At 40.2% G+C, this 13,793-nt stretch overlaps 1 protein-coding gene across 1 annotated transcript in view; it reads right to left on the reverse strand.

The window, feature by feature from the left end:
* TGFBR2 (transforming growth factor beta receptor 2) overlaps positions 1-13,793 on the reverse strand; it is a 59,361-nt gene that overhangs the window by 26,808 nt on the left and 18,760 nt on the right. Inside the window, exons 2-3 of the mRNA XM_027897766.1 lie at positions 6,394-6,565; positions 4,523-4,713 (exon numbers count right to left, since the gene is read on the reverse strand). Coding sequence (XP_027753567.1) covers positions 4,523-4,713; positions 6,394-6,565 — 363 coding nt within the window. The remainder of the gene's footprint in view (positions 1-4,522; positions 4,714-6,393; positions 6,566-13,793) is intronic.

Raw genomic sequence — 13,793 nt, forward strand, 5'->3', positions numbered from 1 at the left:
AAAAGACAGGGGTAACATGTTAGAGACAAATGAGATATCAAGTTAAGGAAACTCTAAAACATTATCCATATCTCCTGCGGTCTGGGCACAGGACAAGGCATTGCACAGGCATGCTTGCGGTGGTTCAGGCAGCAGAACAATACTAGCTCTCCCAGGTAACAACCATACACAGTGAGCAATCACAGCACTTGACACACTGCAAATCCATAGACTGTAATTCGTTCAGGCAAATGACTCACCCACAATTGATTAATCAAATACTTACATCTCCTACACTCTCAATTAGCCAACTTTGTGAAACCATGATCAATGTGAAGATTGTTAGCAGCAGAACTCTCTCCCTCCCTTGGCACACTTCCCCAGTTAGCTTCATTATTCTTGTAAACTCTCGTTGACCTGCTATCCATGTCTATCACGGAAGTTTTGATACTTCAAGGCAACTATGTGGATGATTCAGAATTTGTACACACTGTTGCTGCTAAAGATTTCTCCCATATTTGGGTGGGTGGGAATGCCGAAAATAATGACCTCATCTTGCAGGACATGAGCAATAAACACAGTCTACCTGAATAATCCCACAGACACCTTGGTTGCAAGCTGCATGAAGATCTGCATACCATGGCGAGATAGGAGATGATAAAAAATTACTGCTATGCAAGTTATTAGAATGAAACAGCTATAAACCAAACAGTGATGTGTTAAAATCCTGTTTCCAGATTTTGACTTCTCTGCATTGTTGCTTGGATTTGAATTTGATGCCCAGGATAACACCTGCATATATACTGACAACAGTACTTAAGGGATTTGTTCTCCTGTTTACAATCTGCACTGCTGTGTCACCCTTTTGCACATCACTGAATGAAAGTGCCTGAATGAGCTGCATAAGAGGAAGAAGTTGCATGGCATAGCAGGTAGGTCATATATTTAAATAATATGCAGGAATCCCATTTCCTTGGCTACAGTGAGTGCCTGGTCATCTCCACCCCTGGAAAATGGGTGAGATGTGGGAGTGGAAAGGGCCCAGTCCTGCTTGGTCCTTTTGGGTAAACAAGCCCTGACCTCAGTCAAGGAACTCAGGATTGTTAATAAAAACCATCTTTGTTAGAGAGTTGTCATGCTTGCACTGGCTGATAAATAGAGGCTGGAAGATGGTGTGGCAAAGGGAAGGCTGAGGAACAGAGCTTCCTAAACATCAAGGGAGGACTGAGACTGTGCAAACAACTACAGACAGACATGGTTCATCACAGCAGGTCAAAGCATAAGAAGGTAAAGCAAGATGCAGAAGATCCACTAGACACAACCAGACATCAAGGAGGGAAAAACCCCTGGTAGTCTAGCACTCATTTTTTCCACGACAGTAGAGCCAGGCCTCTGTCTGCTGCCTAGTCAACTTCTAGCCACACAGGGCCTTTTCACCCTGATTTTGGTTAATCTTTTCCAGTGGTTTTGCTCCCTGGCTTTGCCTTCTGGTAACACTGACATTAGACTTTTGAATAAATAATAATTACAACACATTGGCATTGAGTTTTGCTGTGAGAAGCATTTTTCCACCACAGGGATGTAAGCTGCTTGCCAGTCACCCACAATTTTGTTTGGCAAAAAGGAGACATATTAACAAATAAACACAGAATAGTCAGATTTACTGTGGCTACCTGTCTCCTGTATATTATTTCTCCAAGAACATTGTTTGCAGTGATTCTGCACACAGTATTTTCCATGAGGTGCCTGTGGCCTGAAACACCAGGGATCTGAATCAGGGTCAGCCCCTAATACAGCAGAACTACAGGCATGTTTAGGTGTATGTCTGACTGTGTCTTCCTTGTTTTGCAAACTGACCATTTAAATGAAAGGCCATACAAGGAAAGGGATTTGATTTGAATGTAACTATTTAAAACATTTCTAAAGCCACACATGGATGAGTCACAACACCTCCCAGTACCCAAAACCTTTAGGTGTTTGTGTCTAAAAATTGAGTCAGGAGATTTGCCCTTCACGTTCAAGACTGATATGAGCCAACAGTGCTATAAACCAATTCTTCCACAAGCAATAACAGCCCAGCTGTGAATCACTGGAACATAGTGACTAACCTCAGGTGGAAATTAGAACTTGTTGCTTTACCCACAATTTTCTTTCTTACCCCAGAAACACCAGAAACAAACTATATCTGGTGTGTCTCAAGTGTGTTTGCAGGAAGAATGCTATAATCATTTATAGCAACAGCTTGAAAGGAAAGGCTGTGATTAACAGGTGAAAATTTACAATTTCTTTAATCATCTCAGTTTCTGCTAATGAGTAAAATCATTGTTTGATCAGGCTTTTTTAGAGTAGCTTTTGTCTGCTCTCTAAAACTACAGAATATGCAAAACCACTGCAAAAAATTCTTGCTCTGGTGGACAAGAAATGTAGAGTAAAAAAATGGCAAGAACAATGTACGGAATAGATTTGGATGACAGTCATTCCAAAGGCAAAATTATTACAGGCTATTATCTAGTTGTCTGGAGGAGCCATGGACCAGCTGGCTGTGATGTTCTGCTCAAAGTTAAACACAGACAGGAAACCGCATGTCTGATACTGTAAAAATCGTTTGTCTTCCTGCCATGGCTAACCAGGCAAGCAACCCAAAGGGGCTGTTTTCATTTAAAAGGAACACTAATCCACAACAATAAAAAAGGAATGACAAAGCCTCAATTCTCCCCCCCTCCCGACTGGAGTTAATGCCTGTGTTTGTGAATGAACTGGAAATATTACAAAGTAAAGTTTGACATTACTTTAATTTTTATCTGTAGTTATTCACTTAATACATATGAATGCAGCACATGGTTTTCATGAGTCACCTAGAGCTCTTACAGCACGTGACCTAGAAGAAAAAGCTCCACTCAGAAGAGTGAAAGGAATTAGGGTAAAAAGACTAGGTTTAAACTTATACTACTCCTTATAGGCTGCTCTGAAAGTGTGAGTGGGGCTGCAGACTTGCTGAGAATTAAGGCACTTGGTGTTGAATTTCTAGAAAGGTTTTCATAAACATACACACTGAAGACACACCTTTATCACAGTGATTGCCTTCAGCTTCACAGCTCCAGAAGAAACAGCTATAAGGTGACTAATTCATAACAAATCAGCTCTCACACTAGGGTGTGGTTCATGCTGCACAAAAACACTAGATAGCTAACACAGAGTAGGATCTATTCACTGGGAACACCTTCTCTTTCAAAAGACAATCTGTTAGAATTAAGTCCTCTGTCTACCCCCTGTGCTCACATCAATATTAGTACACACTCCAAACCCTTTAAAGTTCACCCAAGTAAGAGCTGGTCACACAACCATAGATAAGCAGTCAGGTTGTCTGATTTCAAATCAGGCTTGAGGAGGGGATGAGGAGGAGTGGGGGCCAGACATGGATAGGCTGGGCCAAAAGAAGCAAAGACTTGCTAGCTTTCTCTTGGCTAATTTGTTGTAGTTTTGTGACCTAAACTAGTTTGCCTTCTTGGAGGACTGGGAAGTGAAGCTAGAAGTCACTCACACAGTTGTCCACCTCAGTGCAGCCACACACCATGTTTTCCAGGAGTAGAAACAGTGTCCCAAACCTTTGTTATCTCAGGTAATGAGGATCTAATTATATCCTGTTCTGAGGAAGTTACATGAGGATGATGTTATGATGAGGATGGGTTTTGTGTGCTGCTCTCCTTTAGAAGTGTGTGCACACAAATTTGTCCACATAAAGCCTCAAACTTGCCTGCAAGAGACCTGACTTTGTCTCAGTAAAAGAATCACTATGGGATCCAGCAGGCAGGAGAAAATAAAGCAATGTGTTTGAGTGTGGACCCATGCACATCTGCATGTGCAGCATAAGGTCCACTAGCCCTATAAACACCTGCACCATCTTTACTGTATTTGCAGTGGCCTGAAGTAGAATGGGGACAGGTTGTAATTTGGTCTATACTCAAATTTCTCTGGTTTAACTGAACTCACACAAGTTCCTTGTGGCATAGTAAGCATGAGGTTTTTCCTATCCTCCTGTGAAGGAACCTTCTGTTACTTCACACCCACCACAGAACAAGGGCAGATGGTCAGTTACATCAGAGAAGCTGACTTAAAATTCACATCCTATCAAGTTATCAGTAGCATCTATATATGCAGATGACACACTATGACAATACAGCCTTTTAGAAGGGGCAAGACCTTAAATTTGCCTCTAGTTTATGTTTTATAATGTAATTAGCATATGTAATTAGCATTTTGGTGTGTCAACAGAACAACTGTAAACATGTTGCTTTCCTCTTTCATCAGCTTTTAAGTGCAATGTCTTGAGTTGACTGTCGGACTTATTTCAAAAGGAGGACAGCCTGGCAGAAAGAAATATCCTCTGAACACACAAAAAGAAAGTTGTGATTTTGAAAGATTCAAAGAGACCAAAATAGCTCCTGCCACTAGAAGTTTTCCTCCACAAAATGCAATTCCAAAGTACATTGGTATTACACAGTTGCAAGGAATGTAGGAATGCAAGGTAAATTAGTAAACTTACCTGATGTAAAAATGAGCACATCATTGCATTCTTCACCTGTACAGGAACACATGAACATCAATCCCCCGTCTTCCTTCTTTTCCTTCATCAAACACCTCTCTGAGTTGTAGTCATCCAAAATGTGACCATATAGTGCTTTATGGGGATCATGGCAAATTGTTTCTAAGGTCACATTTTCATCATTTTGTCTCCTAAAAATAAAAAGGAGAAAATTGAAATCAAAGAAGGAATATTTTACAAAGAGAACAGACAGGATTGCACCTGCCCAAAATTTGCCTCTTTTGAGAACATAAATGTCATTTAAAGAGCATCATATATTTTCTCTGTCTTTCCTGAATGGGGTAGTTTTGGCTGTGTCTGGGCTCCTCACATTTGTACAATGGTGCAGCTATTCCTGTATCATATTACCACAAAGCTCAGAAGAGTGCCTTTGAAAAATCTCATCCAGAATTACTCAAGCTAGTGCTCAATGAACTGCTGTGAACTTTGGAACATACTTTTGGTTTTTGTGGTCACTGAGCAGACAGTAAAAATCTGTGTGAAATTATGATAAAAACAGAATTATTTCCTCAAAATCTGAGGAATCTCTATTGAGTTGGTCTTTTACTTAATTTTTAAGCCTACAATCAGCACAATTTCTGCACTGGAGGAGTTATCTTTATATTTTAAAAAAATTTAAACAAAAAGCAAACCCCATCCCAATACCAATCATAAAACTAATGCAAGCTAGAGTTGCCTCACTATGAGGGAAATATATACAGTTGATAACCTGAAACATATTCCTGTATTCTGTCCTGGTGCATAAATTTCATTTCATTGACAAAAGACTGAATGGCAAAGTGTCCTTTAAATACAGTTCTCAACTCATTTGCCTTTTGGATAAATGAACATGAAAAACCCAGAACATATCTTAAATTGCACTACAGTCCCTTTTTATGGCAATAATAGACACTGATCACTTATTAAAGAAGCACAGCACAAATACAGAACAGCACACTGGACTGAATCCTGCATATCAAATGTCTACTTCCAATTATGCTGAACATCCCTTCAAGACAATGAACACAACTAATCCCTCAATAAGTGAATTAATTACGTCTCTGTGTAAGGGCTTCTAATTATTTTCCTAAATTAGCAGCAATGCTGCAAACACTCAGCTCTGCTCCTTTTGTCCAGTTATGAATTCATTAGGAGTGTTTCTTGCTTTCTTTGGTAGGATTGGATTCCCATTTATGGAAGGGCAAAACCTCAGTTTTTAGACTGGAACACAAGTTTAGAGTCAAGAAATCCTAAAAAAGTATTACAACTCATTCTCATAAACTCTTGATTTCTTTGAATTAAGCCATAGGCTATATAAAAGGCATCATGCCTCCATCAAAGTCACTAAATACACAGAATTTTTTTAATTAAGAGAAAGTATTTCCACCTATACATAGCAATAAGCTTCCTGTTCTATCTACATAGTAGCCTCCTCCTATCTACATAATTTAGTTCACTTTGAAACCTAAGAGAGAATTCTTTCTTCAGCAAATGTCACCACAACCCTCTTTTGAGTCTCAAATCTGTTTCTACTCTGAGTGCTGCGGGTGGATGCAGCTTAATGGTTTAAGCAAAACCATGCCTCTTTTCCAAAAACAGCATAAGCTGCAACAGAACTGTTTTAGAAGAAAAAAGTCCCCAGAACATTTCATATCAGAATTGTTAACCTCAAACAACTCTCGGTATGCTGACCACAGATACGAGTTGGAAAGGAGAGAGCAAAGCCTGGTGAGAGAACAGGCACATTGTGAATATCAGAGCAGTTAAGGAAAGTACTAAGTAATGGTGAATTAGATGTGGTGTGCTCCCACCTGTATGACAAAATAACTTACCATACAGCAACACAGACTTCACTAGTCTCCTCACAGATAGCAGTGATGTTGCAGTTGCTCTTGCACTGATGTTGATTTGAGCAGGTTGTTACTTTAACGTCACAAAATTTGCATAGGTTTGGCATTTTCAATCCACTTTCCTTATTTCTGTCTACAGGTGACATAAATTCCGCTTAAGAAAAAAAAAATAAAGAGAAGGAAACTCAATAACGGTAAATTATCAGGTTGCATTATTGCTTATTACAAAGATAAGGTTTTCAGCAGCAGCAAACATTTTCTCCCACCTTAAATTAGAAAATCTTTGATCTTTCACAGCTACCAATTTTCTTTACAACAAGTCAAGTGCCACGGTGTCAAGACCAGGTTAATTAAAGTGAATTTGAAAAGTGACATAAACTTCTATTGACTTCAGATGGAGCAAAAGTTGCTTTGTAATTTGCAGAATCATCTTTCTCCAAGACCAGTTTGCACTAAAATAGCTCCTCTGCACTCAGGAACTGGCATTATTCACAGGCAGCATATCCCCATGCAGAGAATGGCATTATGGTCTGTGTGCTGAAGTAACTGTGGATACCTTAGTGATAATGCACATTGGGTGTGTGACATCATTATAACACGGATCATGACAAGTTTTGCAAGTTTTTCTTTACTAAGCTAAGGCATAACGTAGGTGTCATCCCTACTCTGATTACTGTTCACATAGAAGAACACAGAACTGGAACTGCCTTTCAGCTTAAGGCAGATGGTCTGCCAGAGGTCGCAGGTGAAACTCAAGCTGGATATGCAGTAGGGCATCCGTGCCTCTTATGTAATCTGCTACAGGAGTTTCACTGGGCTAACTCAAGGGGGCTTGAACTCAGACTAACTTGCAATGACAGCCTGTCTTCTAGAAGTCTACTTTGATCCAACAGCTACATTTCTGCACCCAGGCATCGAATAATGACCGATTCCGAGTCTTAGTACTGACCATCTGCTTCGGTGTAGCAGCAGTAAGGAAAGAGGTATTTTTTGTACCAGTGCATGAATTTCAGGAAATGTACTTTTAGCTCAAAATCTATTTTGAAAAGCCAATGTGACTATAAGGAACAGAAAACGCTGACACAAACTTGTTTCTAAAGCTAAAATGAATATGCAACCATCTGAAGTGGAGCAGATAATCAACAACACTTTCAGTCTGACTAATTTTGTACTGTAATTTGAAAAGTAGGTTGGATGACTTTAAGGAGTTACTGGGCTTCATACAGCACAGGCCTTCTCTTGTAGCCACCTGCATGTTAAAACTATGTTCATATTGCTTTCTGTGGCCAAATGTTGCTAGTCAACCAGTAATAATCAACCAGGGATTTGTAATTTCCCCCTTTCTCCTCAATTAGCTGAGAAATCAATTTTTTCCTTCTAGAAATTCACTCTTTACTACCATTAGAATATTTTATTACAGGAAATAAATATACATGATTTTTCCAGAATTAAATAAAAAGGCCTCTTGCTAACATTTTCAGTGGATTTCTGAGCCATTGTGAGAGACTGAAAGAAAAGTCTTCCCCCTCCATTCAGTCACACATCTTTCTCACCACTAGCATGCTCTGGTACCAGTCTAAAGTCTCTGATCTTACTGCCACTGGAATCAGTGGCAAAACTCCTGATTATTTTAAGGGTATAGAAGAAGGTCCTACACAGAAGGGATGGTTTGGATGTGGCAATGTACTTCCCCCAACCCCCACTCCTGGTTTTGGTTTAAGCAAGAGCTAACAGCAGTGGTTGTGATGGCTGCACCTGGCTTAAGCTGGACTCTCAGAAGACAGATAACAACACAATAGCTGAGGGCCATAAAACTAACTCTGCAGCAGAGGACTAGTTGAGCATGCGCCAACCAAAATACAGCTGGTATGCAAATATTATTGTAAGTCAATCATCTTACTCCATAAATAGGGAACAGCCCAGGGTCCGCTGAGCTCTGCTGCACGGCAGTGGGCTGCACGCCAGAATGTCCCCTTGAGTAGGGATGCATGTCAAGGTTGATCCCTGAGGCTGAGGGAATCCTTATTGTATTAAATATTCAGTAAGTGAATTGGGAATAAGCACATTGAAACTTTGAAATCTTAGCTAAGTGAGATAAAGTATGGCTTGTGCACATATAATCCTTTAGATATAAACCACTGATGAAGCCTGGAACTAGGTCTGAATTCAGCCACACATGGAAACCCCTCAGAAAGGGGTTTAAAATACAAGGAGGTCCTTTATGAACCTCATGACTCAACTGGAGGGTCTCTCTCACAGTTTTATCTCACCTTGCCCTCTGTAAACAATCAAGTGTAAATAATCAAGTGTACTTTGCCATCGAAGTTTGTTAAAGCACTGTCACATTTACAGTCAAACTCTGTTAAAACTCTGGTTTATGTCAATAAACATTGCTACTCTGTACAAGGGAATTGTGTCACTCCATTCACGACACTGGGAGCACTTACATGGGTGGAGAATACTGGTGCTATGTACTGTCTCACAGAATTTTAAGCCCCAGGTAAAAATTTCTTATTCTTAATTATATGTGTTGCAACAACTCTCAGAAGCCATGCAGAGGAACAAAGCCTCACTGAGCCTCACTGAAGTAGGTATGGTAGGATCTCAAAAGGTCTTGAATCTAGCGCTCTATGAAATATGTGTTAACATAATCATCATTATGGCAAATTGTTCATTTCTTCTGGATGGTACCTCTTACTCACCACAAGCTGAAGAGAAACTAATAGCTGTATCAAAGTTTTCTAGGTTGCAGTAATGATTGAAACAACTTGATACTGATGGACTGTCCCTCTGCTCAGAAAGAAAAAAATCTATGGTCCTAAAAGCCTGGGTGAACAATACAGACCAAAACTGAGGGAGAGATGAAGTGACTCACCCAAATTTACACAGAAAACGTGGCAGGATGCCGAATATCTCTCAACTGAACGTAGGGGAAAGACATCTGCTACTCAAACTGCAAAGACTTCTGCTGCATCTACACGGCTTTTAGCTCTGAGTTCACATGGTTCTGTACTTCACTGGGCAGCTGTGTCATGATGGATGCCTCTGCCATAAACATGACTCAGTTCTCTCTAGTGCCTGCACACTGGAGCCAAACGCCTCATGAAGGTGGGTCCTGGTAAACTGTTTCAAGCACACCGTATTTGTTGAGAGACAAGGCTTGTTACTACGCTGTCCCCAGCTATGCCAGGTTCTGCCAAGACTCACCCATTGGAACAAATGGATGAAAAGATGTTCGGACCTCTTCCAAGGAGGGAAAGAAAAAAAAAAAGCCATCTGGAAATCAGCACTCTACTGTGAAGTCACAAACCTCACAAACCTTAAGTTTGTAAGTTAGTGTGGTAGGCCTTAATTTAATCACTAGCAACAGTAGCAAAAGTCTGGGCATTTAAGGCCAGGTAATTTCTGATCAGGTTAAATTACTATCAGAAGCTAATGGGGTTTTGGGACTTCCATAGCTGACTACATCCATATTTTCTCCCCAGAATTCTTGTAACAGAGGCTGACAGTTCAGTGACTCTCTATTCATGCCTCTGGCACTTCACGATACTGGATAAACTCCCAAGGTGGACAAACTTTATTTCATGCTTCAACATTTGATTTAAAGTGAGACTGCAGTTTACTTTTCCTAATATTAACATAATGCTTTAACAAGTGTTGATGTGCTGCTCGTTACTACAGCTTGGCCATGCCCACTGTGATAACACATCTAGTTCCAAGCTAAAGCCAAGTTTGACTTCTTCTATCTGATGCTGAAACCAAACACTGCAAACGGCCTGAGAAGAAATCTGGAGTCAGATATGATGGAAAATGTATGATCTGAGCTTTGCCTTAAGACCTGGATACACCCTGACAGCTATTTTTAATTATATTGATTATGTTTAGTGCTATAATACAAGGAAGAAAAGACGGAACTATAATCAATCCTGAAGATAAAAAAAATTACGAGTTACAAAATCACAAGGCTAGTCAGACAGATCATGGAAATAAAGGAAGGGGGGAAAACCAAGAAAAAAGCCCTGAGAAATCAAAAAAACAACTGCCGGGTTCTCCTTTATTTGCCGTTGCTGGCTGTACTCTAAGAGTGCTTTTTTGGCCATAAGAAGAAGGGTTGTCTAACTAAAGAAAAAGAAAAGATAAAAAGAAAAATAAAACACTGGAATCCATGAGGTTGATCTTCAAGAGATATGTCAGCTATTGTATTACTCATCATCCAATCACGGGAGCTGGCAACACTGCAGATCACCTAGTAACTCCCATCATAACACCTTCGGGGTAACCCTACGAAATATGTGTTTTCAATTTTTCAGTTACAGCTGCCAATTCTAAGCTTATTGCCTTCTGATTTGAAATGTAGTGTCACTGGTACATACCCCCATACTTGCTATGTGACTATGAGCTCATGTAGTTCATACTGTCTTGGACGTTGCCTTGGGCTGCAGTCCCTTGTCTCAACTACGAGTTACCCCAGCAGGATTTCCATGGGTACAGGACTTTCACGATTCTGTGTCTGTTTCTATTAAGATTAACAGCAATGATTATCAACAGTGCTGAAACAGCCTCTGTAAAGCCAAAGAGCTATCTTTAAAGCACAACTAAAATACGTCAGAGGAAAACAGGTTCCATGAATGTTTAACCCACCAGACATTTAACTATCTCTGTGGCAGGACTCCAGAAAACCACATTCCTACAGATTGTTTTGCAGAATCTTTCAGCCTCTATTTTAGTTACAGATCACTGACGACCAGGGAGCACAACAGCTGCCTTAGCCAGTACTTAGAGATGTGCCTTTAAGTGTGCTGGTTGAACTTTTGTTCAGCTGCAAAGTGGGACATTTGTGTCGCTTTTGTGCATGATCAGACCACACTAGGGCTCAGTAAAGGATAAAAACCAAAATAACTTCCTTTTTGTGAACACATTTCTTTGCAAAGTACTCAGAGGAGAAGCATGTCATGGCTTCTCCCTGCCTCATAATGGTTTTTTCCCATTATATGAAAAAAATGCAAGTCACACCTATCAGATGACAAGATAACAACTGTGAATGCAACGAGATGCACGTACAGCCCTGAAACCCATCCTACCACAAAGCAGTCCCTATGAGTTGAGGGGAAGAATGATTTGGTGGGGCCCACAGACTTTTTTCAGGTGTGTGTGAGCTACGACATAGTCTTCAGCCATGACTGAGAAGTCTGCTATGAAAGAAGGGGGCAGACTAGGTAAGCCCTTTTTGACCAGCAGCAGTTTGGCCACCCCCAGCTGAAGGAAGGCCAAAGCAGAAAAACTGGTTCACAGCAGGAAGGACACTGATGGACTGCACTGAATTTGGGAAACCACCATTTCTCACCTACCAGCAGGCAAGGCACAAGGGAAGCTACGTGCAGAGGGAGAAAACAAAGGAAAAGGAGCAGGAGTTGGAAAACTTCATTTAACCTGCAGTGGAAGTGCCTGGCTTTTAACAGCAAGTGGAACTGGCAAAACTTTGCTTCAGGGACTGCTGCAGGCACTGACACAGAAACAGAATCAAATCTGGCAGGAGCTTGGGGGGAGGGACGCAAGCAGAGAAAAGAGAGAGGGAACAGCATACTAAGATGGCGATCTTGAAGATAAAAATAATTTTTGTATTTAAATAATTAAAATAACACTATCTTTATCTGCTCTTTCCAAAATGAGCTATCATTAGCAGTTTTAATCACGGGCTAGGCTCTTCTCTCTGGTACAGGGCACAGCAGTGATCTGCCTCAAACATGCCTAAGAACAGAGCTCGCCGCCAGGACTCCTGACTGACAGTAGTCCAGGTCAGAGGAGACTCCAGCTCAGCACTTAACAATAGAAGCGTGACCACATTCTGAAAACAGGGAATAAAAATAACATTATTGTGATGCCTCAAATAATGAGATGGATTTTTACCTGTGGATTTTTAACTTGCAGCTCTCTTCCACATTTTCTGGGCACTGTTTAGCACTCCATGGTAGGCGGAACAAAAGAATACTGTCTCTGGGCAAAGACGCTGAAAAAAATCTAAATGATGGCTTCCCATAGGGCTCTTAAATGGACATTTCATCTTCCCCTGACTTTCACTCGCAGCCTCCCTAACACAGCTGGTAAACAGCACACAGCACTGAAGAATCGTAAGTGATATAACATGAAGATCAATTTATTCAACTATGACTACAGGGTCTAGCGCTTTTTTCTGCATAATGCATTAAGTTGGGAATTCACTGGAAGTTATCTTTAGTGTTTAACCCCTCCTGTGTCTTCAGACACACAGTGCATATTGAGTACATCAATGCTCATCTGATTCTCAAGATAAGCAAAAACAGCTTTCCTACTTTGTTGGAATAAGCATGATTCATGGTTCAGAACTGAGATTTGCTTAACTAATTCTGACCTGTGCAATAAAAAGCATCTCTTGCATCTTCATCTCCTTTTGTATTCTCATCTGCTCAATGAAAGCTGCCACTACTTCACTTGAAACAGAGCTGACAGAGTATAAACACTTCAGCTTTATACAAACATTATTTTTCCAACTTATAGGTCTGAAAATAGACAGCAGTGATTCAATCATTATACAGTTATTTCTGTGGCACTTTTTCATGACAAACGAGTCTCTGTGAAAAATCCTCCAACATTCAAAACATACACAATTAGGAACAATTCTGACTCAGTAAAACATAAGTGTATCTCCTCTCTCTGCTACAGAAACTCAACAATAAAAACCCATGCAATTGTATTTTCTAATCAGTTTGAATGGAGTTTCTGAACCCACTGTGCCTCTTCCTTCAGTCAGTTAAGAAAGCCTGTTTATAGTAACATGCTTCTCTCCAGTCCTGCTCCCTCAATAGTCACACCACCACCAGCAACCTATTTCAAAATATAAAAAGGCTCGTCATTCTTTGTAAGGGTGATGGGGAAGGTGAATCATGTGTCCTGATGGAGGCACACATTCCCTCCAACAGCTTAATTTATATTTCTTCCCTTTATCTCTCTTACTACAAGAGTAATAAGAAACATCCACCTTAAAGAGTCATTTGACTCTCTTTTCAAGGGTCTATTTATTAAACTCCAGTTTCCAACAGGGAAATTCAGAATTCTACCCAGTACAGGTGGAACAGAGCTTTAGAACATTTTCTAATAACATTATGGTTCAGCTATTTCTATTAGCTGTTAAGTATTCAATAGAGACACATCCTGAACTCTACACGCTACTGAACATGTTCAATGTCACATACAAACTGAAAAATTCAAGAGATCATAAAAAAATTAATCATATTCTTAATGTATCAATGCTGCTTATCCAAAGGCATTCCTTTCTAACTTACTAACAGTCCTAAATGTCTTGTCTTGTGATATCTGCTTAATGCAAAGACAATCTTGCCTGCCTT

Source organism: Empidonax traillii, unplaced genomic scaffold (assembly GCF_003031625.1).
Source record: "Empidonax traillii isolate 1590-97213 ecotype Southwest subspecies unplaced genomic scaffold, ASM303162v1 scaffold19:size3308961, whole genome shotgun sequence".
NCBI lineage: Eukaryota > Metazoa > Chordata > Aves > Passeriformes > Tyrannidae > Empidonax > Empidonax traillii.